Below are 12,040 nucleotides of genomic sequence, written 5' to 3'. Positions count from 1 at the left end.
AATATAGTAATAAGACATTTTTCATCCATAATTAATATTAAAGCTTATTGTAACGTTGTGTTTCTGTCTTTCGGAATTATGATTGATGATTTACTGTTTGTTTGTTATTGATTTCATTTTACTGGCAGTGCGTCGTATGTTCTGTTCGATGTAGCTCTAAAATCATCCCAATGCGACTCTATGTGTTTATCTAACGCTCGGTAAACGCAACGAGCAATGCCACGCTCACACAACTACGCCATTCGGCAGCAGTTGCATTGCGGCAAATTGGCAAACAAACTTAGCGGCGCAGTTTAGCGAACGATACGAAGCGTGTCGTGTGGTATGCACCGTACGAGTGGAACCACCACGCCGACAAAGGTCGCCGTTACGATGCATCATCAGCTCTCGCGCTGCACATTTCGGAGGCCATCAAGACGAAGAACGTTCTTCTAATTATATAACAACGGGTGAGAAGTGTACGTTCTTGTGGCGCTAAAAATACCCGTTCCCTGCTCAGGTTCATTCGAAGCCATTCACACGTTATGGCAGCTACGGTATGGCCACAAGCACCACGTTCATCAGCGACAGACACACCCACCTCAATGGATGCACAGAAAATGTGTGAGGCAATGTGATATTGCAGGCGGGAATTATGTGAATGAAGTAGTAGTGTTCACAAGACACATTGTGCTCATGTTTGAGCATTAAGAGCAAACAGTTTCTGAGGTGAAATAATTTACCCTGTATGAAAATGCCATCGGATAACTATAACATCCAAACGATCGGTATGGCCGAACAGTAGAACCATTAGTCATTTACTGGCTATCGTTAGTAAAGAAACGATACGATCGTTGGTGGCACGTGCTTGTACGTTGTGTATTCATTGCATTCGTCGTATGACGCGACGGCGTGTTAACACTACTGCACGTCATAAACTTTGTGCTGGTTTCTTGAAAAAAAACGCGAAAAACAGGTGTTTTCAGTATTTGCCGCATTCGATGGAGTCCCCTGGTGTCTCATCAGTGAATCAAGCGGTGGAGGCGCCTGGTACCTCAAAAAAAGTATACTAATAAGCCACAGGAATTTTCCATCCACTTTTTCTTGCCAAAGGCATATAATAATTTAACTGATCGTTTTTCATGTCAATCCAGCGATCAATCGTACACTGGTTGTTGATGCGTTTACTAGTTCCGCTACTGCCGTTGTACGAGTTTGTTTCGATTTGCAGTTTGTTTATGATTTTGATTTGTTTATATGCATCTGAGGTATATCAATTAGTTTCTTTAAAATTTGTTCATTTCTGTGTGTTTGTTTCATTTGTTTGTTTTCGAGGTAATAGGTTTCACACGTTTGTTGGTTGCTGTTGTTCGTTTTGTATATTCTGCCCTACATGGTGCTATGTGAATAAATTACTTTGCAATTTCACCCGCCCCTAAATTACCGTGGCGTTTTGTTTTATTGTACAGAGATAGTTGAACATACATCTAGCAATGCGTTGAGTAACGAGGAGGACCTAACCGGTGCAAGTTTTCCTCACCTTTATTTTTTACAGTTTTTTTTGCTGAACCATAATTCGGTGTACGGTTTGAGTTTTGACAATATCCTTATCAATTACCATTAATTCTAGCGTTATGTTACTTATCTTTTTTTGTTCCGTAGTAAAGAATTCGTAAGCTTTTCCAATACGATAAGTCATTAAACGGGATAGGCGAGCGTTCTTAAGTGCCTCCCGTGTATGTGTTAGCGATCTAGAACGACGCCAGTATGTGGGGGCATGCATGTATGAGACTACATAGCGTTTACTTTGTATTATCGAATAAAGTCTTATCCTCACTAACCAATGAAGTTGGCGCAGTAGAAGAGCTTTTCATCTAGAGACACAAAAAATAGTGAAAGAGAACAGATATATATTTTTCCATTTTACACAGTCCAATGTAGTAGTAAAACGGAAAAGGGAAAACATTTCTGGACAGCTTTTGTCATTCGTTATGCTTTCCTTGCAAGTGTGTGCTAGAGATAGTATATTCATACCTCAACAATGGTAGCATCCGTAGCCTTGAAGCTATGAAAAATAGTCTTATTTTGGGAGAAGAATATAAACGTCTGAATTATCTTTCTTACACAAAGATACAAAAAAAAGTGTTCAGCGAGTTTTGTAACACCTCTACATGTTAAATATACACTGTATATGCACACCATCAAAAAACACGCCTTCGAATTAAAGCTTCCACCATTTTCTTTTGTACAACAAACGAAGCAAAACGACGATGCGAAAACGAACTCTGCATGATCCAAGGTTCGATTCTAGTTTTTTTTTTGTCGCGTTCTGTCACCGCTGTTTAGGGTTTTGTTCATTTTCTTTACTTTTGTATTTTGTTTTGTACCTTCGGAGCTCACGAATAATTGTAACAAACTGGTTGAAATATCCCCGTTCGATCTTCATCACACGTGTCTGCGCAAGTGCTCGATCAAGCGAAAGCTGCACACGTGGACAGTAGGATGGGGGTTGTTTTTTTTTAATGCCATTCTCGCACGAGAACTGGCCATCGCCATCGCATGTTCATTGCTATCAATGTTTAGCAAGAAATAAGAAACTACTTTTGACAAATCATTCATTCGCTCTTTTCGTTGCCTCCTTATCGGTCGCGTTTTAATCAAGTTTAACAGTTACAAACTTAGACAACTTAAAAGTATAACAAAAGAAGTTGAACAGATCATAAATAAAACCAACGTAACGAAGGGTATGTCTAGAAGCTTACATAGCTAAGCGAAATAAACGTACTGATCAATATGAATGAGCCAGAAAACGATACAAAGTAAAACAAGAGTTTATTCAACAACTAGCAAAAACAAAAAAACGTTTCGCGCTTTATGCTTTATCTTTCTGCTGCTAGGTTTTACTGTGCAACTTTTAACATTTTTTGGGTCCGTATTGTGTGTTGGAAAGATACAAGATAAGCGAGAAAAACAAAATCAAACAAAGGGCCCCTTTTTGCGACCACGAAATCAAACACGTAAATGCCATGGAAATCATGGCCAACGCTTGTCCGATGCCCGAAACGCACTGTGTCCGGTTGTCCTATACTGGAACAACAGCTGCCGCTGCTGCTGCTGGCCTGTGTTTCGTGACTTTGTTTCTCTGTTTTATTTTTCCTCCGTTTCGATTTCCCTTACAGGGAATAGAGGCAAAACTGTCCGCCCCTGTCATACCTGCCAACAATTTGTCCAGACCCTATCCGATCGCTAGACTCAGTTCAGTTATCTTTAAACTATAAATTATATCAACTATCACAGTAATTGGGATTTTTTTCAAATCACGCTAATCCCCACACACGTAAGCCATGTACTCGCTAAATGTTTGCCATCCACAATCAACATTCGCTTTAACCATCTCACATAACCATCCACTTGTAACTTGCCTGCCCTACGATTGACTACTGCCTAGTTCCGCGGGATAATTTAAAAAAAGGAACTTACAGTGCAAAAACACCGCTTTGAACCACAGTTGCAGTAATCCCTCCGAAAATCATCCTCGGTAGAACGCAACTTCTTATTACGCCATTTTTACAGCTTTACTCTGTCATTGCTTCCTGCTACTGCTCTTGCCCTGGCTCTGTCCATGTATCGGTTCCCTGCCTTTGTTTACTATGCTTTGGCCGCTTTGCTGGGACGGGGAAAGCAGCTGTAACCAGCACTTACATCGCAACCGCTGACGAGCAGATTCATCAGCACCGAGTTGCCGGACTGTTCCTGCAGCAGTCCACCATTGTTGCCCGCGTGCCCATTCGGCCAGCGTCCACCGGCGGTGCCATCCTGCGCGGATCGGGACTTGGACTTTAGCTTCTGTGGTACCGGCGACGGTGCCATCAGTTGTTGCAGTAGCTGTGGTGCTGAAGAGGGTGTCGTTGCGGTGGACGATTTGAGACGCTTGCAATTGTTTCCGGTTCCGGTGTCACCGGCAGCTTCGCTAACACCGTTTAGGGTGCGCTTATTGTTTCCATTCACACTGCCAGCGCCGGCCGACTTTTTCGTAGCGGTAGTGACGAATGATGCGATAATGTTTGCCTGCGGTACGGCAGTTCCTTGTTGCGTGGTGCCTTTCGCATTGGTGGTAACGGTTCCGTTCAGTTGTAACAAATCGTCAAACTTCCACGTGTCGCCTAAAAGAAGGTGAAATCATTTTATTTTCAAATTTTACTATGCAAAACTTACATAACGAGCTTATCAAATGCGTTCACTACTAATGAGCGTTATATTGCCAATATTATTTTACCGTGACATTCTGTACCATTGCCGACTGTTAGCCTTTCGTAATAATTGCTACAATAGTGTATCCTTTCACGCAGAAAACAGAAGAATCGACACTCTTCGACGCTATAAATTGCAATGTTTGTTTCGTCCAAGATGCATCGCCCAAGCGCAGCATGGCGTTGCATGTGACCCCCGCCAAGTAATGCATTCGTGTGGGACACCTTTTAAAAATAACGGTGTTGATGAACTTTTTATTGCCATCCCAAATATTCTGTGCCATCCGCTCCACGCCACGATCAAACGTAACGTTGGCGTTAGCGGCTTCCCTTAAAACCGTGGGATTCCAATCAACTTTTCCTCGGTATACGCTCGCGAGACCGATGGGAACGGTGGTATCGTTGAAATTTCCCACCGGGCCAAACCGACACGTATCGCCACGCTCGCTTCCCCTGTTTGCGATCGATTTCCCGAGCAGCGGCTGGTAGACCTGTCGCAATCCGGCCCAAAGCCTTATCTGCCCATCCATGCTCCAACACGATCCTGTGCCGGTCTGATGTGTTCGTCCGTGTATAGAAGAGGAGGAAGCATTATGGCGATATAAAAAGAATTTCTCGTTTATTTTCGTACCCGCTTTCAGCGGCTCTGGTGTCCGCACGTTGCTTCTCGCCCGACTAAGAGCTCCCAACCGGACGAACCCGTGTTCTCAGAGCTCAGAACTGAGGCTTTGAGTGTCACGCCACCGTGCTGATACGGTACACTGTTTTTTTTTCGTGTTCGGTGTTTTCACTTTCGTTTTCAAGCAGCTCTTCGCAATGTTCTTAGGCGAGTATTGTTCGCCCAGGAACACGGTTGCTTGTGGGCGAAAGGAAGTGGAACAAAATGATACGATGCAACGTGTGCATTTCGAAAATATCTCGGGAAGTCAGATGAGTTTCTCTCCCCGAATTGTCTAGCACACTCCCCCATGCCAAACGGTTTGATATACACGTAACCTATCCATGTCTTGTCTTTGTTCATGGTGCTTGTATTATGCAGTTGCCTGTAATACCTAGATCCCGGCACCCGTTTTTTGCTTTGTTTTGCACGTCCTTTCACTTCCTGTGCGGAATTTTATACAAAAATCCAACCATCCTTGTCCGGTCATAGACACCTCTATTGGACGCAGTTGCTACTTCAATCAAATCGATAAAACCTCGTTCCGATCACATGTGAGCGATTTCAATATTTTCTTCTCGGCGCACCCTCTCGTGGAGGATCGATGTTAGATGGAAGCGTTACAATTGTGACCAGACGCCCGGTGGCTCATTTGCGAATGTAGTTCGAAAAGTATTACCAAAACCCGCCGGCCGTATGCCGTGTCTGTAGCGAGCAATTACGGTAAGCATTTCGTGGGTGCTCTACCGCAAGCTGCCGTGCACATGAGGGGATGTCTCGTCTTGAGTTACTTCTGCCGATACGAACCCACCACGGTAGGCAACATCTCTTGACTGATCTCTCCTCGTGATGTGCTCCATCATTATTTGGGCACTATTTTTAGCCTCCCACGTTTACTTTAATCGCTCGTGCAGCGTATTACGCCAGAGCAGACGAACCCGGTGATCTTGACGTATTGAGAAGCTTCTTTAAATCAACCGCTAGATTGATGCCGAGATGCGCTGCTGAGAACGAAGAAAACAACGCCAAACAAAACAACAACAACAAAAAAAACCCTTTCAACGTTCAGCAAGACGGTGTTCGGCGGGTGGTGTTTCGTATTCCAGTTATCTCTTTTCTAGCTATGTATCCCCAAATACACATATGATTTTTAATGGATTGGGCACATGATCTCGAAAAGGTTGATGGTATCACATGGTACGTGGTACCGGGGACGACGGTTGAGGTTAATTATACTAATGAAAAGATTAAATTTCTTCATTAACTTATACAAAAACAAAGGTTAACCGTTCATCCCAACCGTTGAAGGTAGCGGCGAGCGACAAGCTATGGTTGTGTTTTAAATTTTAAACTTCAGAATGTCTAGAAGTGGCGAAGTTAAACAGTTTACTGTATGTCAATCATTTCTGATTCCAAGCTGGAAAAAACTTAATCTTTGAATCATAGCAGCAACAATAAACAGACTACTTTGGTATCCTTTGTTCCACGTGCTTCACCAATCAGTTCTCTTGACACACATAACACAGCGTTGCTCATCAATTAACACGGTAGTGTGGACTGTTCTGGAAAACGATCATCAAGTTGCAGCGATTGCTAATTAGAAGGCGAGCAACTGCACGTTTCTGGCAATCGTGCGGCACATTTTCTGTGTTGGTTTTATCCGGCTTGTCTGGAATCTTATAATGTTTTCAGGGCCAAGGTAGAAACCCCATCCGCCCTCGAACGAACACAAATAGCGGCAATGTACGCATTTGGCACAGCGTCAACAGTACAGAATGTGTCACGTTATAAAGTGAATCTCTCTTTTTTTCCACCAACAAATGTTGTTTACTTCCTAGCCCTGCAACGAAAGCGACTTACATAGTTTTACGCTTGCTGGTAGCACAACCATGGAGTGAAGGGTTTGTTCCGAAAGCTTGATGCGCTTTCCGGTTGCAGGTGTGTCTTGTCGCTGTTGTGCGCTGTCGAGTTGCAGTTGTTGCACGTGGAGGTGTTGTTGAGGCTGGTTGCTGTGGCGATGGTGTTCCTGCTGATTTCCCGCATTTAGGGTGCCATTAGCGTGTGGGGTCAGAATCTGATTGCCAATGGGCTGCGATTGTTGCGATACGTTGGACGTTTCCGATTGTATGCTGATGACATTTCCCCCGCATAAGAGTGCCGCTAGGCTAGAGTCAATTGACGCACTGGCTGTAGTTGTCAGCGTTGATTTACTGTCATTATTGCTGTTGTTTGCTGGTAGTTCCATGGAACGATTGCTGTTGCTCAAGGCGACGGAGCCATTCGAAGAGCCCGCTTCGGCTCCACTAATGATGAGACTGTGCTCTTTGTCCACTGTCAGGGAGTGTTGTACGGTCGATGAGTCCTGTTGGTTCACCAGTGTGCTGTTGTCCGCACCATTCGATGATGATCCGATCGTGCTGAATTCGTCTTTCATGAAGAATTTCCCCGACAAACCGAACGCGCTGATGCATGTACCGGAGTTGTTGCCTTCGATCGTGGCAGCCGGCACACCCCACAGCAGATCGTCCGAGGTGAACAGTGGTAGATCGTCGACTTCACTCATGGAGATGTACGGAGCCCGCATTGACAGATCGAGCTCGTCCATGTTAAGGCTCATAAATGCAAGTTCATCTTCTGGCAGGGAACCGTTCGGGCTACATAACGATGGTAGGCTGCTGCTCTCAGGACTCTGCAAGTAAGAAAGCAAATGAAATATATTAGGTTAGTAAAATCAATTCACATCTCCCACCATCCCAACCAAACCACAACTGTACAACAAACATCGGGAAAACAAAAGTGGTAAATTGACAGAAAAGGGCCCTAAATTCTATCATCCCACGCTTTCAAAAAACTTTGTATACGTGTGGACAACAAAACGAAACAACAGAACCACGAATTCCGAATACCCTTAGAAGTGGAAGTATTTGAGGAAATTCGGGAAAAATAAGAAATCATAGACGAAGCAGCGGCAACGGCAGCAGCACGTGTCCTTTGTGCTTTCATTTTCATCCACCTTGGTGGTGTTCGTTTGTGTCTCTGGCTTCGGGAAAAGAATGGTACGCCCATTCAACACTCCCACGTCTTCGATGTGTTCTGAATTTTAACGATATGATGGCAACCAACTTTCGCTCTCATCCACTACCCAGTGTCTCGTGAGTAACCCCTTTTTTAAGAGGATTTTGGCACTCGTAGCATCTTTACCGTTTGCCCTCGTTCTGGCGAGCAGCTAGTAGAGCATTTCTTTCCCATCTTTTTTTTTTTACTGCAGCCCTGAAAGTTGGTCCCTTCATTTGATACTGATTTTCATCGAATCCGGTGTAGAAAACCGCCGGGACAAGAAGTTGTGCTCGTGCCGGAGCACCAGATCACCAGAGCAAAGGTTGAACGAGCGGGTTGTGAACAAGCGTACGAGACGACAATCTGACAAATTGCAAATATTCATCACGTGTGTTGTCGTCGGCACGCCAGGTGGTGTAGTTCCAGTTCTTTTTTTATTTTTTGGTTGAGTTGAAAAAATCCCACACCGGTGTACCACGCCACATAACGGGTTCGATAACGGGCGGGGATGAGTTCGGTGCGATATTCGCAGGTAATTTGAACGGATGTCAAGGGAACGTGTACGGAACACGACCGCGGCAGGCAACATGCAGGCAAGCAAGGCAAGAAAAAGGTTACGATGGAGATGCTTCCCGCTAGGGTGGTTCCTTTGTTTTTATGGGTTATCATGCTACTTATTAGCAATTTAAATAGGTCACAGCATGGGAAGTGGGATTCAGATTTTTGAGCCTTTTCCCAAATAAAGGAAGTGATAATACATTTGGGATTGATAGTTTCCAGTATTCTCCGGAGAGTCTTTCAAGCATTGGGATGATTTACTTCCAGCTACATTTATCATGTTGATAATTTTTACTTAAGTCTCTCAAATATCGCAAGCAGCCTACCAATCGAAGAGCTTCTTATTGGTTTATTATGGTTTCGCATTTCTGTGTCAAATAGATGCCATCTACTATGCACTACGCAAGGTACACAGTTGTGAAAAAACAATTAGAAGTATCAGTTGTAGGCAATTTACGGCACATGCCACTCACAGAAGAAAATCGTTTAATTAGTAAAGGTAGAATGTAGAGTAGATCTTCGACATTCTTTGTGTGATCACAATAGGGTGTAACTTAAGCAGAACAGGCAAAGAAAAAGGCAAATAAGAGTAAGCCTAGGGCAGCGATGACAGCGCTAATTGTTTTTACCCTGGAACCATACTACTACGTACAACGAGATATATTAATTATATCTAATTGAGAGTAGCAACAGCAATGCCACTGGTGTTCGACTTTGCGTCTAGCTTCAACGTAACCTATCTGTGAGTTGAGCTATGTCAAATAATGAAGTTAATTTAACATTGCCACACCGGACACGTGCTGAAACGCGGCAAATGCTGTTGAATTGACTACCCTTAACTGTACTCTGCTTTACTTCCTAATAGTTGATAAGATCATATTGTTTGTTTTGAAACTACTGTTAAGGACGTCTAGAATCGTTTCTCCATCACACAGTAGTGGGTTAAGGCAGTCTACTTTGCAGGCTTCAGCTATCACTTGGGAGCATGAGTCTTTTGAGAATAACTACTCTTAAAACAACGAAGATTCCTGAATTCACTTCCGATGCTCTTAATGTGGAACAGATAGTTTTGAACGTGTAGAAAATATGGAAGAAAATCCCTTTAAATGATGTTTTAATAACACCATACTACATCCGATTGGATTATCGCCGGCAAGGTTGCAGATAATGAACACACAGGTGCTGTACACTACATTTATGCTTGGATGGCACCTTGCCTGTGCGTGTTGAAATATAGCGTCCGCAGTCGGGCTCTTAGCAATCGCACGATGAAGTGTGTCAGGCAACGTACCGATGATAAGGCGGCAGTAGGCATCATCATCGTAACGCGTGTACCCGGGCGGTACCGTGGTCCGAAAAAGGCTTGGAATTATACCACGTCCTGATAAGCTTGGAGCACCCGGTTCTATCTGCTATCGTACAGTGACCACACGAGACCGGGATCAGAGTGTGGTCTTGACAGTGAAAAATAATCAGCTGCAGCTAATCGAATTTCGATTCGTGAACAATTAGTTGGCAACACGGAAGGTCGTCGCGAAAATCACGTTACACTGGGTGATGCTGGTACCAGAGGCGTGGTAGCGTAGAGGTCGGATTGCTTCAAATTCTATCTACTCGTTATGAATGCATCTATCAATGCTCAAGTCATGAATGTTTGGTTGCGGTTTGTTCAGGCACTCGGAAGTTCCGGAAAGGGCGCATGGCATCGATCAAGTTATAGCTTGCTACAGTAACCCTTAACAGTCCCAGGGAGCATTGAAAGAAATCAACAAACTGTCGGCAGATAAGCTAATTGACATCGTGTGAGTGGGTAAAAAAAGCCTTATCTCGAAATTGCACCTAGGGCCTCAAGTGCACGGGTGTGTGTGTGTGTGGGACTGTAGAAGTGTGATTATGTCTATTTGTGTTAGCAAATGTTGATGATGCTTCTTTCCCTTCGCGTCATCCACCGCCCTCCCACCCCTCGCACGCTCTCCTCAGTAGGTGACTGGGGCGAGCCGCGATAGCGGAAACGGGAAAGCATCGTACGAGAGAGAAAAAAATGAAACAACCATAGAACAACTCATTGCCGCGCTGCACAAACACGCTTTGGCCACGCTATGGTGTGATCTGATCGTAATGCTCATATTGCAGCCGTCCGGCACACGAGTGGAAAAGCACCGCCTCGTATGGTGGTGATAGTAGACAATCGTACGTCCGCCGACCGAACCGAACCGATGCCGGGGGGCGCAAGCTTAAGGCGTGAACTTAAGAATTTGACCTATAAGGGGAAAAGGCTAGATTAGGGCTATCCCCCTTAAATCACTTTTGATTAGAGCGCATGCCGTATCATTTCAGCCTGGCCGGTGTCCAGTTGTCAACGGTGCCTGGGCAGACGTAAAATAAGATGTCTGCATTCCAACGGCGTAGTACAATTTCCTTACGACTTACCTTCGATATGCCGGGCGACAGTAAATGCGGCGAGGGACTAACTTCGTTCACTTCGTCCCGATAATTGATGAAAGGGTCATTGCTGGTGGCGTTGTGCTGATTGGTGCCTCCGATGGTCGAATGGCGACGACCGTCGAGGGTCGAAATCGTGCTGGAAGCGGATGACCCGAGTCCCGACGTACCCGACGGTGAGTTGGGATTGGACGACGTGTGGGATCTGCTGGGGGACGATGGCACGGGTGACGAAGACACAGACACGGACGGCGGTGACGAGGATGGCGCGTTCGCGTTGGACGAGCGGTTGTGCTGCAGGCTCTGGCTGCCATTTGTGCCGGCCCCCGAACTGGGGATTACAAGCGACTGTACGGGCTCAGTTCCGGAAGTGGTACAGCCAAGCGGCGAAGAGGCAACCGACGCTACAGTGAGGCTATTGGTAAGACTGTCGCTAACGGACACCGGGATGCCGATGGTGCCCGACTGGGACACTATCGATGACGCTTCGAGCCGTGTGTCCTGTGAGTCTAGCGAGCATAGCTCGTCCTGCAGCAGCGTGTAGATGTCCGGTATGATGAAATCCTCGAACATCTCATTGAAGAAGGTGCCGGATTCTTCCAACGGAATGCAAGCGTCACCCGCAGTTGGTGCCAGATGCGTTAGATCATCCGGTTCATCTTTAAGCACTAAAGAAGGGGGGAAAAGAAACGGAGAAAAGAAGACACCATTTGGTTAGGATAGCTGAAGTAGCAACTTGTTCGCCTGATGGCGAAAATGGATTTTCCATTTATCAGCAGGAATTGATTACCCGGTGGGATATGGAAGGGGGTAGGGGAGCGAATCGATTGAAGAGATAAATGTGATTTGAAGCAATTCCTTCGGGGGGAAAAAAAGAAAGAGCTTCTCACAGAAAGCTCGGAAAATAAGATTATGTGTGTTTGGAATTTGCTTCAGTAAATAACGACAAAAGAACGATAGAATCCCGGAAAAGCTGACAAAAAAAAAAACACACGCACACACAGATGCACGAGAAGCATATCAAAACGACAAATAAACGTCAAATTAACATTCTTCTTCTTTGCGTAAAAAAAAAAAAAACATTCTCGTATCGTGT

At 44.9% G+C, this 12,040-nt stretch overlaps 1 protein-coding gene across 1 annotated transcript in view; it reads right to left on the bottom strand.

Annotated features, from left to right (window-relative positions):
- LOC118504472 (protein similar) overlaps positions 1-12,040 on the bottom strand; it is a 106,660-nt gene that overhangs the window by 8,351 nt on the left and 86,269 nt on the right. The window contains exons 8-10 of the mRNA XM_036038985.1: positions 10,933-11,612; positions 6,748-7,576; positions 3,682-4,142 (exon numbers count right to left, since the gene is read on the bottom strand). Coding sequence (XP_035894878.1) covers positions 3,682-4,142; positions 6,748-7,576; positions 10,933-11,612 — 1,970 coding nt within the window. The remainder of the gene's footprint in view (positions 1-3,681; positions 4,143-6,747; positions 7,577-10,932; positions 11,613-12,040) is intronic.

This window comes from Anopheles stephensi, chromosome 2 (genome assembly GCF_013141755.1).
Source record: "Anopheles stephensi strain Indian chromosome 2, UCI_ANSTEP_V1.0, whole genome shotgun sequence".
In the NCBI taxonomy this organism is placed as follows: Eukaryota; Metazoa; Arthropoda; class Insecta; order Diptera; family Culicidae; genus Anopheles; species Anopheles stephensi.
The sequence above is the reverse complement of the archived record's forward strand: the minus strand, read 5'-3'. Positions and strand labels throughout refer to the sequence as shown.